Here is a 19,171-nt window from a genome sequence, read left to right on the forward strand (position 1 = left end):
CTTCCAAAGCTACATTAAAAACACCAGGAAAAAAAGAGTACTCTTTTATTCTGGTCCTGGGAAATATCTTCCCCTATCTCCAGACCAGCTAGAACTGCAATAGGCAAAGGACTCTTATTCAGCTTGAATATGGGCTCCCCATCATAGCCACTGCCGCTGAAAAAAAACTCATCCACTCTACAGTCCACTGTAAACAAAATCTTCAGATTCATTTCCATTTCCTCCCCTCAGGAACACTACTTCTTCACCCTCCTAGGGTCTCTTATTTTTAAATCACTTCAACCAGATGCCTTTCCATCTCTTGTAGCCAAATTTGATAATAAAAACCGCCACCTACAACCCCTGCAACCACTCCCAATTAACTCCCTCCATCAAGACACCCCAAACTAAACTGCATGCTATTTTTGCACCTAATCTCTGGCAGTCCCTCCCCTTTCACCTTAAAGTGTCCTCTTTCTCCACCTTCAGAGATCAACTCAAAAGACGCCTTCGTCAAAAATCTGACTGCAAGCACTTTTCCATTGGACACATAACTTAACTCCCTCCTCACCTGCATCAGTTCTACTCTGTCTATCTCTTCTCAGCTGCTGCTTCTTTCTCATATTTACTAGTAAAATGAATTCACATTTGATTTCCTACACTGTTAATATTATTTATATACTGAATCAACTGTATATGGGATTATTTTCCTTCTGTGATTACTCTGAGTTTATGAATTTGTTCTATTTTCTATTTTGTTAATCTCTTCACCCAGGCTGTGCCTGCAAATGATCTAGTGATCAGTGTACTACCCCAGTAAACAAATTCAAATAAATAGAGAAGGTATCAGAGAAGAGAAGTGAAAGATAATTACAATATTGGGATAAGGGAATATTGAGTTCAAAAGGTGGGCAGGCTATGGCCAATAAGCCCTTATTAAGTGGGCCACACTGTTGGCCAGCATATATAATCATCCTAAGTGAGAAATAAATCATTACTTGCCCACCTGACCATCTCATAAAACCAGAGTGTTTTAGGTTGGAAGAGCGGTGGAAGCAAGTTTGTTATGCAAGAGAGGTAGGGTCTTTCAGCCTGGGACGATAATCCCATTAGAGTTTCAGAAGAAATTTCCCATCCCCCCCAAAAGGGTTTCTGATTTTAATCTTCCGTATCAAGAGGTAGGTTTAGACATGTTATGATATCCCAGCCATACTGGTGAAAACAGCCACACTTGGGTACAAATCCATAGACTGTTTCTGATTTTAATTCATACCTTTTGCCCTGTCACTCATAAAATTTCTGATTTCCTGGTAAAGCACTTAACACTACAGTCAGCCAATAATATCAGTCATTAGAATTTCATACTGCTTCTGTTTTAGAAAATGCATGCTGATACAAAACCTGGCTGTTGTTCTATTAACTTTTTAAGTGAATTACTCCAGTACTATTGAAAAACTGTTAGTTATTTACCCCACCCCCTTATTTTTGGCTTTGTCCACAATTCCTGAGAAAAGAAGTTGAGAGATATGCTTGAAAAATATAAAAGTCTGGCCAGCTTGAACACCCCACCAATTCCTTTTGGCAAATAGCTATTGCTGCCTTTAACCCTCTTATGTTGGAGAAGATAAATCTAGTCTCCTTCAATGCTTTCCCACACGTTTCACTCAATATAGTTTCAGGTTTTTGCATCTTAAAAGCTGAAATCCTGTGGAAAGGTTAGGGTGTCATGCACACGTCTCAGTCTCTTAGTCAAGAAATCTGGAGAAAGCCTGAAATAATGGAGAAACAAAGTGCCAAAAATAGGAACATACTTTAATACATAATACTTATAAAACTTATAAAATTGCTAAAGTTACATGATTTGTGTTAGCATGCATTTTCTATCTGAAATTCAAATGTCATGATATAGTGGCTTCAATCATCTGTGATTTGCCAGAATACCACAAGTTTTATGAGGAACAGATGAAAAATATGAGACAAAAATCCAGACAGTCTGTCATGGTTGGTTTACTCATTGATAATCCTAATCAGATTTATTTAAGCATCAAAAACACTTCAGTGGTCATTTCCACCACAGATGCCCCTAGTCTACTCTTTGTGATCAACCTGTAACTGTTTATGCCTGTACCTGAGGTAAGGAGCACCCATATCTCTCAAATGTCCATCATTTTGCAGAATGTACTTAATTTTGCCTCATGTTTTTGCTCTGTCTTTCTGTTTAATCACATATTAGCCAATAAATAAGGCCATACATTGTCTTGCTTCTTAATATTTAGGAATTAGATTTTTTTTTCTATGACAGAATCTGGTCTAGGAATACTTAAATACAAACACGCTTATCAGGAACAGTGTTGGAAGACTCTCTGTTTTTCTTGTACATCCACTATTGTAGGTCAGCCTGCTCTGCTAGGGTATCACTCCACTCAACTACCCTACTCTCAAATTCCACCTACCCCTACTATGCCTAAACTTATATTTCATAACTCCACCCACTTCTCCACATTGACCCATTTCAGCCTAGACAATCACCTCCACACCCAGCCTTTCCTATTCTACTTCCCTTTAGTAATATACTGCCTTCTTTTCCTCCCTCCCACCACCACTTCCCTCTTGTCACTTCCCATAGTCTTGCAGTAACTATCACCATATTTCCAAAACTAAGTCTCCCCCAACTACTAACCCACCTTTCGCTTCACTTCTTCCAACCCTTTCGGCTTATCTCCTTTTCATTCACAGACCACACACAGTGGTGCAGCAGTGGCATTGTCGCCTCACAGCAAGAGGTTCTCCGGTTTGACTGCTGGCTGCCTTGTGTTCTGTCTGCAGTCTGTGCATCCCCTCCGTGTGGTTTCTCCCTGCCTCCTTCCTTCCTTCCAATTTCATCCATTATTTCTCCATGGGTCTCCCATCCCACTCCTTCTTTGAAATTGGCTTCATTCCAAGTTGGACTTTCCTGGTTAAAAAATGTTAAATAAATTAAATAAATAAATATAAATAAAATTCATCCACACCTACTTAAAGTCTCCCGTTGTATATCTCAATCACTCTTGACTTCATTTCACTATTGTAATTACATTTTCCCTTACCTTTTCCACCATATTTCCATGTACTCTACCTTCTACTTCCTTACATCTGACAGCCTAATTTCTCGTTACAGTCACATCTTATCAGCCACCCAAAATGTCTCAAACCAGTATACATTTACTCCTTCTCATTTCACCCATTTTTTTCTTTCTACTAAAACTCACAGCACTCAACTCTATCCCCCTTCTCTCTAAAGCTACATCTGTCACATCCTTCCTATCATACCCAGATATATCCCCCAGCCTCTAAAATAAATAGATTGCTTTTCCCCAAATTTAAAATTCTTCCTGTAAAACACACTATCTTCTATCAAAAGAATCACCTCAATAGATTAAAAAGAAACCAACATACTTTTACTCTCTCAGATTTTCTTCAATACCCCTAAGCGGTGATATCAACCCTAATTCAGGTCCTACTTCCACTAACCTATCTGCTCTAAATAACAAGTATAATTCATGTAAATCCTTAAATATTGTTACACTAAACTTCCAAAGCATTCAAAATAAAATCACGGACCTTCATGTTTGGATAGCTTTCAAATCATCCAGACATCACTGCTGCCACCGAGACCTGGCTCAAACCTAACATAAAAGATTCCGAATTCCTCCCTCTGAGCTTCAACACCATTAGGTCTGACAAGCTACACAAGAAAGGAGGTTGCATCGCTCTCCTTTTCCCCAACACCTACAACATAACCCCAATACACTAATACTATTCCAGAGTTCTCTAATGCTGAAATTCTCATCTCTTTTCTAAAAATAAAGAAATACAAAAGTTTATATTTCATTGTTTTATACATACTCCCTGGCAATAATATACTTACTTTGGAAGATAGCCTTGCCTGAATTACCTATACAATTAATAATGAAACTATCATTCTGGGCAATGTTAATATTAATTGGCTAAACTTCTACTCTGGATTCCCATCCTCTAACATCAACGTATTTAAGTTCTGTCAACTTATCACCACTCCAAATAGATTCAATAGATGTAATATTGACAGCGCCGTCCTAGACTGGAAACTGACTTCTAATCCAAGTAAAATCTCCTCAGCCAATACACTCCCAAATGCACTTAAGTGATCATCTCTCCACCTCTTTTCTTACAACAGTTCCCTCCTTCCAAAAGGAATATCATTATAAACATATACATAATCTATCCAACTTCAAACCTCAGATGTTCACCAATCTACTGAAAAAACATGAACGGGAGCATCCTAAAAACTCTACTTCTAGATGATGCAATGAATTACTTTAACACAACATTTCTGGAAACCCTAAATAGCCTCACACCCCCTTGAGTAAAAAGAATCAAAACTAATCATGCCCCATGGCTAAACAAATCAACAAGAGCTAATGCCAAATAGGGACAAAATCTGGAAACTATGGCTAAAATATAAAAATCCTCCAGACCTCTTGAAATTTAAGCAGCTTCACAACCAAGTAAAAAGACAAGTAATCAGACTTATAAAAAAGACTATTACCCATACCTTTCAACTGTACAGATTTTCGCGGAATGTCCAGATTTTTGCCTCAAATATTTGGTCTGTTTCTTGTAAAACTGTGGTTTTCTGGCAAATTATTGAGGGTTGAAGTGAGAAAATAATGAGGGACATTTAAGTTTCAGACTTCACACCCTTCAGAAAGTTCACGCTAATGCAAAACCTGTTATTCTATCAATTTTCTAAGTTTGTAAGAGCAACATTCAAAAAGTATCCCTATTTTGTCCCCCCATTTTTGATGGCTTTGTCCAGATTTCTTGGTCTAGGAAGTTGAGAGGTATGCTATTACTTAACACTTCAAACCAATCATAAGCAGAACCCAAAAAAATTCTGGACATCTATAACATCTCTCCTAAATCTGGGCACTAACAGCAACCCATGTCCACACCCAGATAAAACTCCATCGCAAATAGCCAATCTCTAACTCTCACTTCATTAATACTATATCAAACATCACTGACAACTTTCTCCATCCTATGACACAATTTCAAATAATTCTAATCATACCAGTCCATCAAGTCCATTCCCTCCTACTCACTCTTCTTCCTCATCCAATTCTCATGAAATAGCAACCCAACATATGCCCACATTCACACTTACACCCATTCCAATCTTTATAGTAAAGACTTCTCCTTAAGCTCAAACCTATCTCCAATGCTTCTGCTAACCTACTAATATCTAAAGCTAGCCGCTGATGCCATTGCCTACCCTATCAATATTCTAGTCAACAGATCTATCCTTGAATCCTATGTACCAAAAATTTGGAAAAAAGCATTCATCCTACCCATCCATAAAGATGGCAACTCTACTGATATCTCCAACTATCGTCCTATAGCCATTCTCTCAGTCATCTCCAAGCTCCTTGAAAAATGCATTCATGTACAACTTCTAAACTTTCTCCTTAATAACCAGCTTCTATCTCCTAAACAACATTGTTTTAGCCCGGGTCTAGTCAACAAATCCCGAGAGTCAGGCAAAATTGTCTCTTTTCGACTTTTAGACTTATCAAAGGCTTTTGATACAATCTTTCACCCATTACTTTTAAATCAGCTCTCAAAAATTGGTGTCTCCCCTCCCTCTCTTAACTGGTTCTCAAATTACCTATCAGACAGATGACAGGCAGTTAAATGGAAGAACTCCCTCTCTTCATACCTAAATATCCCTACTAGTGTCCCTCAAGGCTCTGTATTAGGACTCCTTCTCTTTAGCACCTTCACTAATAGTCTCTAGTCTTCATTCAGTCAGTGCTCTCTACTACAATATGCTAACGACTCTGCTATTACCTGCTCTGCTGATACCATGTCTGACCTGCAACATATCGCTCAACTAGCCTTTACCTCCATAGAGGCATGGCTCAGTAACAATCATTTGTCACTTAATCCAAATAAAACCAAGCTACTTCTATTTACCCCAAGAAAAACCCTCATAGACAAGGTCCAATGTACTATCCTCTCTCAAAACAAAATAATCACTGAAGTTGTTACTTATGCCAAACTACTGGGTGGAATTGTACATGAACAGCTAAAATTTGGCATGCACATACAGCATAATGTTAAAAAAACACACACCAAAACCTAGACAGGCTTTATAGCCACAAACACTTTCTCACTCCATCCACTAAACAAACACTTATCTACTTCCTCTCACTCATTTATGGTGCCCCATTACTTACTAACCCATAATCCTCCGGGTCTATATTAGATGAACGAAAGTTCATCTTAGCAAACGCTCACATTAGCGAATATCCAGGTACTCGAAACTGCAATTGCGGGGGGCTGCACCCCCCCACCCCCCGCTAAATATATATTCCAACTCCAAGATCGCTCTACAGTGAGGAAAGAGCAAATATTCCCATCTTCACTGTACCGTGATCTCACAATTGCGGATTCGAGTTCCGCAATACTCGCTCATGTGAGCGTTCGCCAAGATGAACTTTCGTTCATCTAATATAGACCCCAATCCTCCCTGAATTTAAGCTTGAAATGTGTTATAACAAAGTTGCCAAGTTTGCTATAAATGCCAAACATGCTACCCATCACTGTATACCTTTACATTCCCTTAAGTGGCTTGAACTCCCACCTGCAACTAACAACTGCACATAAATTAATTTACAAACCTTTATTTTTTTTTTTTTTGCGCTCATCTCCTTATTTAGCAACCATCTACCCAAAAGGTGCCTCAGGTCTGAAAACCAACATCTTTTGCAAGTGCACAAGCCTAGTCTACCTGCCGGCCAGCTTCTTTATACAGCAAACTCTCCGTTAACTGGCACCCATGGGGATAGGCCTGACTAATACTGTACCTTAAAATATTTGTTTGGTTTGACTTGTTCTCAGGTTGGGGAGAGAGAGACTTTATTATTAACTTCCTTTTTAAAACTCTAAAAATGTAAGGTATGTTTCTGTACGGGGAGAAGGAAAGTGTAACACATGAAAATTGTACTGTATTTCTTCGATTTTTTTTTTCTGGTTGCTTGAGCGTGCTGGTTGCTTGAGTTCCGGTTAACTGAGAGTTTACTGTACTTGTTCTGTAGCCAAAGCCTGGAATGCTCTACCATTAGCAATTAGATGTAATCAAAACCTTGCATCATTCAAAAGTTCTTCTCAAGACTACCTCTCTTATATCTGGATCTGTACTTGCACAAAGCCACCACCTTTTAAACCTGACTTGAGTAACCTACTTTTTTTATGATAGATGTTTTATACACTATATGATTTTTCTGTCTTTGCATTATAAGTTTGGTTTAATTGTAACTATTTGCCAGATCTTGTTTTACCTTTACTTTAACTAATTAATTACTTCTCCATGTGCCTGTTTAGTGTGAGATTTTACAAATGTTAAATTCTGTTCTATGTTTATGATTACTATGTTGTTTGTGGAGCTTCTCTCTCCGGGCCTCCACTGAAAACAGGCTCTTACTGGCCCAGCGGACTATCCTGGTAAACAAATGCCAATAAATAAGTAAGTTGACTAACCACTGGCTGTGCTCTTGCCACTCACCTGGATAATTATTAACCCATTTCTATTACTGCTCTCAGCATATATAAGTAGTACATTTTGGGTTATCTCTGCTTAATATCTGAGCTTTGGCCGGCTAAGATCTACCTGAAATTAACTGGACGTATAAGTGAATTTAAGTACACTTTTATCTGCTCTTTTTCATATAGTACTGTATTTAATTTATTTATTTGTGTTTCTCACTGAATATCAACTCAACTGAAGTTGTGGCTGTCTCTCTACCGTTAGTTCCCTAAGTGTTAATGTTGGTGGCTTTGAAATTGCCCGCCCCTCTTGTAGATTTGTATTTGGATACTCCTTCTGGGCCTATCTCATTTGCTCACTCAACTGAGTGCAGTGAGATCATATTCTGATTTCAGGCACTCCTACTGTGTACAAAGAGAGCATTTGGGAAGGACAACTCCTGTAGCCTCCTAATCCTGCTCTGTTCCCTCCCTCAAAATAAACAAATAAATAAAATATATATTTTATTCAGCTGCTCTTACTGTAACTGTCTTAGTTGCTGTTCTGCCAGTCTGTTCAGTCACTCTTACTCTGCACTTATTACTGCTTGTTAGTAGCCATCTAATTTACTGCCTTCTGCACTTGTTTTTCAGTCATTTGTTAATTTAATTGCATTTATTTGAACTGTATTTGTCATAGTGTTGCTACACACTCGGGTGTGCTGGCCTGCACTGCAATTGGAATTGTATTTATTGCTGCTTTAGTTTCTTTTCTGTAAAAAAAAAAAAATTCTAAGCTTGTTTCCTGCCTTTCCTGTAACTAGTCTAGTCCAAATACAGACTTGCTGTATCCAGGACTGTTGGTAAGCTTCTGAGCCCCCCAAGACTTTCTGTGTTGGAGGGAAGCCTACTAGCTTATCAGTGGGAGTGGTAAGCACTAGGTAGCCTATCTACCACGGGAAGAGTGGGTTTTGGCCCAGAAACTGTAGTTCATAGGCCATTTGGGCAGTTTTTCCATCTCTTTCTACTTTCTGGTTTAAAAACACGTTTTGCGTTTGGTCCCCGCCTTTCCTGTAACTAGTGTAGTCCGGGTACAGATTTGATGTATCCAGGGCTGTTGGTAAGCTTCTGAGCCCCCCAAGCCTTTCTATGTTGGAGGGAAGCCTTCTAGCTTATCAGTGGGAGTGGTAAGCACTAGGTAACCTATCTACCACAGGAGTGGTTTCTGGCCCAGAAATTATAGTTTATTGGCCATTTGGGAAGCTTTTCCATCTCTTTCAACCTTCTGATTTAAAAGCCTGTATTTGCGCTTGTTTCCTGCCTTTCCTGTTACTAGTCTAGTCCAGGTACAGATTTGCTGTATCCAGGACTCTTTGTAAGTTTCTGAGCCACCGCCCCAAGCCTTTACGTGTTGGAGGGAATCCTTCTAGCTTATCAGTGGGAGTGGTAAGCATCAGGTAGCCTATCTACCACAAGAGGGGTGGTCCCTGGCCCAGAAATTGTAGCTATTGGCTGTTTGAGCAGTTTTTTCCATCTCTTTCAACTTTCTGGTTTGAAAGCCGCACTTGCGCCTGTTTCCTGCCTTTCCCATAACTAGCATAGTCCCGTTACAGAGTTGCTGTATCCATGATTGTTAGTAAGCTTCTGAACCCCCCCAAGCCTTTCTGTGTTGGAAGGAAGCCTTCTAGCTTATCAGTGGGAGTGATAAGCACTAGGTAGCCTATCCTCCACGGGAAGAGTGAGTTTTGGCCCAGAAATTATAGTTTATTTGGCTGTTTGGGCAGTTTTCCATCTCTTTCAACTTGCTGGCTTAAAAGCCTGCATTTGCACTTGTTCCCCACCTTTCCTGTAACTAGTCTAGTCCAGGTACAGATTTGCTGTATCCAGGATTCTTTGTAAGCTTCTGAGCCCCCTAAGTATTTCTGTGTTGGAGGGAAGCCTTCTAGCTTATCAGTGGGAGTGGTAAGCATTAGGTAGCCTATCTACCACAAGAGGAGTGGTTCCTGGCCCAGAAATTGTAGCTATTGGCCGTTTGGGCAGTTCCACCTCTTTCAACTTTCTGGTTTAAAAGCCGCACTTGCACTTGTTTCCCATCTTTCCTGTAACTAGCCTAGTCCAGATACAGAGTTGCTGTATCCAGGACTGTTGGTAAGCTTCTGAGCCCTGCAAGCCTTTCTGTGTTAGAGGAAAGCCTTCTAGCTTACCAGTGGGAGTAGTAAGCACTAGGTAGCCTGTCTACCATGAAAGGAGTGGTTCTTGGCCCAGAAATTGTAGTTTATTGACCATTTGGACAGTTTGTCCGTCTCTTTCAGCTTTCTGGTTTAAAAGACCACATCTGCGCTTCTTTCCCATCTTTCCTGTAACTAACCTACTAGGTAGCACTAGAAAGCCTTAAACTGAAACAAGCCTTCTAGCTTAGAAGAGAGACTCTGGAGTATTAAATATCAGTTTTCTGTACTTTCTTGCTGTACTTAACTGTTTTCCACCTAAACGCAGATTTTCCAGCGTTTATTGTGATTTAAAAGCTTGTTTTTTTCACATATTGTACTTAATTGACTGCCTGCACTTTTAAAAAGTTTTTTGTTTAAATAATTTGTTTAACTGTTGTAGGCTACACACTAAAATGCGATAGCCTTTTCTGATCATTTGTAGTCATTTAAAGCTGTTTTAAGTGTATTTTTTACTGTTTTTGCCTCATCTTTTAAAAAAACAAACAAATTCCTTGTTTCCCGCCTTTCTAAGCTAGTATAGTCCAGTTTTCAGGCTAGTGCTGAGTTCAGGGCTGTGATACTAGTTTCTGAGTTGCCCATACCTTACTTGGATATAAGAAAGTTTCTCTGCTCACCTGTGAGAGAGGGGAGCTTTGAGCAGCCTATCTGTCCCTGGAGGAGTGGTTCCAGCCCAGAAGTTAGTAGTTTATTGGCAAATTTCTATCTCTTTCATTTCCCTATTATAAAAACCGCGTTTGCACGGTTTTGCGTGCCGGGCAGCACCGGTTAATTACGGTTAAATTATTCCCGGCTCCACTAAGTCTCCTCTTCAGTTTTTCCCTTGAAACTAGTCTAACTCTCAACTAGTCTAACTCTCAACCTAAGCACTCAAAAAGCATCCTGCAGCCCAGCACTTCCTCAGACCTAATAGCAAGCACTAATATACCCTGACAGTTGATTGCCCAGTAGGGCAAGGTTCTTTATTCACCCCTCACCAACCAAGCGACTAAGCAGCTCACCCTACTATTCAGGCATGACCAAAGGGCAATTTCAGGTGTACTCTCCAGTCCAGCTGGTGAATCTGGGTATCCTGAGGCAATGCTGCAACTGCCTCATGTACACAGACAACCCTCTCCTCCTACCACAAAACACTAACAAATGTGAGAGATGCAATTATACAGCCAAACTGGAGGCTAAGCTGTCTCCACCCAAGACTGGAACAGACAGTCAAGAGCGGAAGGTTAACACTTGCCAGCCACACACAGACCTACTAAAACAGCACTGGCAAAAAATACACATAAATACACAAAATCATACTCGGAGGCTCAAAATAAAAACCTGCAAAAGCATCAGAGACCTCCAAAGCAGACACCCAAACAACCTGCACCTCCCGTCACAAACCAGTCAACACATAAAACACAAAATCAGTGTGCCGTACAATCACAGCCCTTAAGGCGAAATAACATACCTAACACACTAGTAATAGGTGACTCTATAGTCAGGCACACTGACGTCCCACTCACTAGGCTGGCAAGCAGAAGGTTACGGTTAGCTGCCTGTCTGGAGCCAGATTCCACCACATAACACAAGCACTCAGGTCACTCCAGAACAAGTACAAATATGACTCTGTCATTGTTCGTGTTGGTGTGAATGACCTTAGACGTACCTCCCTGGACTACATGAAAAGAGACATGGAAGAGCTCTCTGATCATGTAGTCCAGGCTGGTATGACCCTGACCCTGAGTAGCATCCTGCCCCCACCAAGAATGACACCTCAGTATAAAGAAAAAATTATCAATTTTAACAACTGGCTAAGCTTCTGGTGTCATTCAAAGGGGATCCAGTGTCTGTCGGCCTGGGAAGACATGCTCGACAAGCCGCGTTGCTTCGCAAGAGACAGCTTGCACCTGTCACCCCTAGGCTTTCGAATAATGGCCATGGCTCTTGCTGTCCCCATAGGGCCTTTTTTAGGCAAGGCTCAAAAGTCAAACCCACCTCCGTAAACAGCACAATTAACAAAAAACTAAGAGTTATGCTACTCAACGCCAGGAGTTTAAATCTCAAAATGCACGCGCTCAAAGCACTCCTCAGTATGGAGAACATCAACATCTGTGCAGTAACTGAAACCTGGTTCAAGACTCCAGACAGCACCCCAGCACTACCGAGCTACAACTCATACCACATGTTTCACAGACCGAAACACAAAAGGAAGGGGTGTATCCATATTTATCAAGGATACCTACACCTCCAGGTTAGTGGCACAGCATGATACCTCTGAGATCATCCATGTGCAACTAACATCAAGCAAATCTGCAATGCAAATTGTGGCCTGCTACAGATCACCCTCCATTACCCAGGACCACCAATCCACCTTTCTGGAGACACTGGAAAACATGAAGGTCCTACCAAACACCTTGATATTGGGCAATTTCAATTATCCTACCATTAACTGGGAAAACTACTAGAGTACAAACTTCCAGGCCCAGCACTTCCTGGAATTCATCAACTCAAATGCCCTGGATCAGCTGGTAAACTCCCCTACCAGAGGTGAAAACATACTGGACCTGGTCGTCACCAACATGGGAGACAGGTGCTCCACACCGGAGGTCAACCAGTCACTGGTTAGATCAGACCATAAACGAATCACTCTGGATGTCCCACCCCACCACCACCCCCAACTAAGGAAACCACAGTAAAAACCTTTTCTAAAGCAAACTTCACCTTACTTAAGACAGCGGTGCTAAGTTTCACAACCCCCACACTAAAGGATAACGCTGCCCAAGATGCAGAAACCTTTATAAATGCACTCTATGAGAACCTACAAGGATGCATCGATCATGCCCTCCCTAGTAAAACCAAGACGCACTACTCTAAGAGAAGGAAACCCATTTGGTGGACCCCTGCCATAAACAGGCTATACAATAGAAGGAGGAAACTAGTTTAGAAAAAAAGCAAATCCCAAGAAGGAAAGATATCCCTGATCAGTATCAGTAAGAAACTAAGGTCCCTCATAAAATCATCCAAGACTAACTTCGAAAGAAAAATAGCTAAGGATTAAAAAGATAACCACAAAGCCTTCTTTAGCTATGTTAAGAATCTAAGTGGCAACTCGCAGATATGCACTGAACTAGTGCAAAATAGCACAAAATACACTGAACCTACTGATATTGCCAACATCCTGGCAGATAGATTCAGTGCAACTTCACCACCCCTCTCACCTCCAAAAGGGCCCACAACAATACCAGAAAAGTGTAGTGTCCCAGAAATCACAGACACACAAGTGAAAACAGCCCTTTCAAAAGCCAAAAACAGCATCAATGGGGCCAGATGGTGTCCCAGGCTGCGTCTTGCACGAACTACAGAACAAACTAACCCTCAACCTCAGCCTCTCCACAGGCTACATGCAAATTGAATGGCGCACAGCAACGGTTATTCCTCTCCACAAAGGAGGGGCCACATGCCACAACTGACCCTGGTAACTATCGCCCCATAAGCCTGACTAGCCTGGTCTGCAAGGCTATGGAGCGCATCATCACGGAACTCATTAACAAAGACATTGGGAGCCTCCAAACACTTGACCCGACCCAGTTTGGCTTTGTTAAGGGCAGATCGTGCCTACTAAACCTGGTTGACTTCTTCGAGACAGTCACCAAGGCCACAGACGAGGGAAAGGTGGTTCACACAGCCTACCTTGACCTCACCAAGGCCTTCGACACCATTCCCCACTCGAGTATTACAGAAAAACTCACCAGCCTGAACATAAACCCCTATGTCATGAGATGGGTTATCAACTGGCTTACAGACAGAACTCACATGGTAAGAATAGCAGGCTCCAGGTCTGACTCTAAACCGGTCACAAGTGGTGCCCCACAAGGCTCGGTCCTGGGACCCCTACTGTTCGGCATATACTTCTCAGAAGTACAAGCAAACACAGGAGGACTATGGCTAACCAGATTCGCCGATGACTGCAAACTGGGAGCCATAACTGACTCTCTGGCTGACATGGACATCCTCCAAAAGGGCCTTACTGACACGAACACCTGGTGTCAAAGTCATGGCCTCAAGCTAAATGCCAAAAAATGCATAATCATCCCGTTTGGGAAAAACAAAACACCCACGAATTACCACATAGGTGGCAGCCCCCTTAATACAGAAGAGGTAATAAGAGATCTGGGGACCCAGGTAGATAGTAATATCTCCTTTGACAATCATATTGCCAAAGTAGTTAGGAAATCCTTCTATGTGGCCCATCTAATTACTAAAAGATTTGCAACTAGAAACAAAGATATATTATAGTTATAGTGCCCCTCTACTCATCACTCATCAGACCCATCATAGAGTACAATGGCCCATTTGGGATGTACCTCACAAGACACTTCCAACAGCCGGAAAGACCACAAAAGTGCCTCACCAAGAGGATTACTGGCCTCAAACATATGTCCTATGCAGCCCGACTGAAAAAACTCCGTCTGTACTCAGTGGCATATCGCTTACTCAGAGGTGATCTCTGCCTGACTTACAAAGCCATGTCCAACTCATAACTGATGGACATGCTCCACCTAAAGAAATCCAAGTCACTGCAAGCCACATGCTCTAGTGAGCTAAACCTCGCCACAACAATAAATAGAACATGCTGGAGGGATAGATTCCTGTCACAGAGACTCCCCATGCTTTGGAACAAAATTCCAAACTACATTAGGCAGAGCCCCTAACTAACACTCTTCAAGAGAAACCTTGACGAGTGGCTAGGTAACAGAAAATACATCCCTGGGATCACTTCATCGGCTCTGCTTGACAGAGGATCAGTTAATTAATCAATGGGGTGGCGAAAGCCGACACACTCTGTCTAGGCTTATAAATGCCCTCGGGCGGATAGCCTAATACCTACCTATGAACCTAAACCTATATAAATGTTTTCTTAGTATAAGAAATTACTCCAGTACTTGAATTGCTCTATTGCTTGTTTTTGTACTATTTACTGTATTGTTCTATGGATTAAACTGTACTATTAAGATTGCTTGTTGTTGCATTGTACTGTACTATTGCCTGGGTTGTATTCTTTGAAATAATACTGTTTTTTGTAATACTGTGGAACTTTTCTCCCCAGGTCTCCGCTGAAAACAGCCCCTGGCCCACTTGGACACTACCCGGTAAATAAATGTAATAAATAAAAAAATAAATAAAAATAAGTAAATAATACTACACTTTAAGTGAATTATAGTAAGATTTGAAATTGTCCCCAATTCTGGACCTTTGCCTTACCAAAATTTAGGCCTCTGCCCAGAATTCTTGGTCAGATTAAGTTTAGAGTTAACGGTGGAATCCAAACTAGGAAACCGAAGTTATACAAATGAGTCTAAAATGAATACACTAATGAGGAGGCGGTGTGGTAAACCCCGCCTTAATCCATCCCTCAGTTACTGATATCAGAACTACCAATACACCAGTAACACGTTAGGTTAAAAAAATAATAATAATAAGTAATATCTGTAATAAATATTTCGGGACTTTTTAAGGTATACACTCACAGCGCCACTGAATAAGGGGGGGCTATGTTAAGAGGATCAGCTGCTTCCGGCGCTTAACCATCAAATCAATAGATAACCCTCCCCCATCAGGACTCTTGTTACCCTTAGGATCCCCACCCAAACGTGCATTTGGTCTAATGTACGAGATGTAGTTTAGCTGTCGCCGAACGTACCTATGACAAGTGCTACTTGCCTGCTTAATATCCCATTTTGGAGAAGAACTCGGGCTTTAGCTTTGTTTTATATACTACTTTTACTTTCTTCTATGAGGACCATGTGTAGCAAGCATGATATACTGATGGTCATAGTTTATTGTCCATATCTGCGGTATCATAACCAAAATATTTAAACAAATCATATAAGACATGAAATATCTGGATTAAACACTGACATTAAATCAAGATTATGTACTTTAACCTGCACGCAGCATCACTGCAACAAAATTCAGCAATGAATGGAAGTCCTGCAAAAGCTAGTTCACCACCGTCGTTCTTCCCATGCATGCATGCACTTTACAGCCTGTAATGTGCTTATAATTTCCAGCCACTTGGCCATAATGCCGCAGTTAAACAAGAGTACCTTCTGCACAAAAGTATGATCTTACCTTGCAGCGGAATGCTTTGGGGACATTGAAATCTCAAAAGATGAGTGGTATGAGTGCAAGGAAAGTGTTAGTACTAAGTTCTTACAGACCATGAATTCTGCATCTCCATAATATACTTAGAACACCAACCTTACCTGGTCCATATTATAGTTAACAACAGTTGTTCCAAACAGCAGTAACCAGGTCACACGGAAAGAGGCTAATGTAAAAACAAACAGAATGTTGTCCTGATTTCCTGAGGAAGGAGTTGCCACCTTCTACAGCTCAGTAAACTCCATCTGTAACGACAATGCAACGTTAATATGGTCTTCTCCCTCAACACTTCTAACAATCAAATGTTCCCGTGGATCTCTTGTTTTTACTTAGATGTGTTTTCAAACAAGAAAGTTATCTGACCACTTCCTGTTTTGACAACCACAGTCGATACAGGGCGGGTGCAGCTGTTAGAATGAACTGAGTAGGAATGTGTTTTCAGATGTTTACTGTTGCAGCTATTAAATTGACAAGTTACAAGATCGATAAAGTCTGACGTCCTAGCCCGCAGGCTGTACCTATTTTATTATGTAAGCATGGGTTTATGAATTTGTTGCGTGACATAAAGATGTTAATACAATGAAGTACAAGTAAGGAGTCAAGATGTTTAACAGTAATCTGAATTGAGGGCAAGCAAGCGTGAGCTCGAAAACAATTACATTATGTCCAAGACAGGGACACTCTATAAGACCTGTAGATGCAATTCCCTTCCTCGGATCCAAATCTAAACATTACCACCCACTTTGTTAATAACCTCCCTCTTTGTGACATCACCAGACATGTAATCTGCAATCCCCCACACCCAGCATCAATTTTCTTTAGTCTATGCATGCTTAGTTCTTTATCCTGTTCTTGTTGTGTTCCCTGTAAACTTAAATGCTTTGGCTTTAGTTCCTCCTCTTCATTTAGTCCAATATAGAGAGTCATCAGTACTGGCGTGCCATTCAAGTAGCTTTCAGTTAATTTCAAATACTCGGTTTAAGAATTTATGAGGGGTGGAGCCAAGATGGCCAACTGAAAGTAACGTAAATTTAGAGCTCTGCAAAACTATTCATAATTACAGGAAAATACTTATTTTATGCAGTAACTTTTCATCAGATATATTAATGATAGTATAGACTTTGTTTCTGTCAAATTTGGTGAAAATATATAACAAAGTTCCGGCCAAATCTACTTGGGGTTACCACCTGTTCCACTTTGCGAGGGACAGTCCCTCTTTGGGCAGTTGTGTCCTGACAAAAAATTGTAAAAATGGCAAATGTTCTGAGATTTTAGGACAAAATTATTTCCTATATTTTATGTAATTGTTGCATAAAACAGTTATTCTGTATCTAAAATACCTAAATGTTATAAGAAACAGAATAAGCAACTAAAATCCTACAAGAATAAGCTTTTATTTGGGAAAAAAAATTAAGTTCTAACCTTTGTACTGACCGTGGGTATGTGTCGGCCTGTAAAATCTGATGTTTGTACCAAAAATGTCCCACTTTGGCCATTTGAAAAGGTGGCAACCCTAAATCTACTGAAGACCTCAAATGAAAATGAACAGCTCTAAGTAAGCTCACACTGACACATCATAGGTTCATAGGTGTGTACTAGGCTAATGGCCCTGGAGGCTTTACAATCCTAGCCTATAGAAGTGCCCTGGCATTGTGCCACTCAACGTTAGTTCTCAATGCCTCTATCAATTAGAGCCACTGGAGTGATCCCCAGGGTGAACTTTCTATTTCGCATCCACTCATCAAGATTTCTCTTGAAGAGGGCCAGTGAGGTGCTCTGCTTGACATGTATGGGAAGTCTATTCCAGAGCATGGTCAGTCTCTGGTTGAGGAACCTGTCCCTCCAGCATGTTCTGTTGATTGTGATAATGAGGTTGTGGTCTCTGGAGCATGTGGTGCGGAGGGATTGGGATTTCTTTAGATGCAGCATTTCTAACAGAGCTGGGTCAGACATGGCTTTGTAAGTCAAGCAGAGATCGCCTCTTAGTAGATGATATGAATCAGAGAATAGCTGGAGTTTTTTGAGTCTCTCTGTGTAGGACATCTTTTTAAGGCATAGGATCCTCTTCGTGAGGTACTTTTGTGGCCTCTACAGCTGTTGCAGGTGTCTAGTGAGGAACATGCCAAATGGGGCATTATACTCTATGATTGGTCTAATGAGGCAAGAGCAGAGAGAAATGATGACCTCTTTCTTCCTGGATGCAAAACCCTTGGTAATGAGATGTGCCACATAGAAGGACTTTCTGACCACAGTGGTCGAAGGAGAGGTTGCTGTCAATCTGTGTCCCCAGATCTCTTATAATGCCTTCAGTGTTCAGTGGGCTCCCATCGATGTGGTAATTAGTGGGAAATGTGTTTTTCCCCAAAGGGGATGACAACGCATTTTTTGGCATTAAAGCTTAAGGCCATGGTTTGGACATCAGTCATTGGTCTCAGTGAGGCCTTTCTGTAGGAGGTCTGCATCACTTGGGGAATTAATAATAGCTCCCAGCTTGCAGTTGTCTGCGAACTTGGTCAGCCAGTCCCTCCGTGTTGGCCTGGACTTCTGAGAAGTAGATGCCAAACAGGAGAGGACCCAGGACCGATCACTTTGGGATGCTACTCAAGACTGGTCGGCAGTCTGACTTGGAGTCCGCTACTTTCACACTGTGGGTTCTATCTGTGAGCCAATTTGCAACCCACCTAATGATATAGGGGTTGATGCCTAGTTTGATGAATTTATCAATAATTCCTGAGTGAGGAATGGTATCAAAGGCCTGGGCCAGATCGAGGTAGGCTGTATGAACTGCCTTACCTTCATCTACAGCTCTGGTGACTGACTCAAAGAATTCAACCAGGTTGAGCAGGCATGATGACCTACCTTTCAGAAAACCAAATTGAGTGGGATCTAGAGTTTGGAGATCCCCTGTATCCTTGTTAATTATGTCCATGTTGATGAGCTCCATAGCCTTACATATCAGACTTGTCAGGCTAATGTGGCGATAATTTCCAGGGTTTGTAGTCACTCCTCCTTTATGGAGAGGGATGACTGTAGCAGTGCACCATTTGGAAGGGGCAAAGCCTGAGGTGAGGTTATGAGCGAACAGGGCACACAGATGTGGTGCCAGTTCACTTTCTAATTCATGTAGAATACAGCCAGGGATATTGGGTCCCATGAAAGCTGTATTATTGGCCTTGGACAATGCAGCTTTAACCTGTGCTGCAGTAATGCTGGGTGCCTGGCATTCTTCCGGTATTGAGATTGGTCCTTAAGGGGGGAGAGAGGGGTAAAGT

The 19,171-nt window shown here is 41.2% G+C and overlaps 1 protein-coding gene across 1 annotated transcript in view; it reads right to left on the bottom strand.

Annotated features, from left to right (window-relative positions):
- Positions 1-16,231, bottom strand: part of LOC122806187 (acylamino-acid-releasing enzyme-like) — a 1,918,826-nt gene extending 1,902,595 nt beyond the window's left edge. Inside the window, exon 1 of the mRNA XM_044076421.1 lies at positions 16,001-16,231. Within this exon, the coding sequence (XP_043932356.1) occupies positions 16,001-16,009 (9 nt within the window). The 5' untranslated portion in view covers positions 16,010-16,231. The remainder of the gene's footprint in view (positions 1-16,000) is intronic.
- Positions 16,232-19,171: the final 2,940 nt, after the last annotated feature.

Source organism: Protopterus annectens, chromosome 7.part0 (genome assembly GCF_019279795.1).
Source record: "Protopterus annectens isolate FY-2018-M chromosome 7.part0, PAN1.0, whole genome shotgun sequence".
In the NCBI taxonomy this organism is placed as follows: domain Eukaryota; kingdom Metazoa; phylum Chordata; order Ceratodontiformes; family Protopteridae; genus Protopterus; species Protopterus annectens.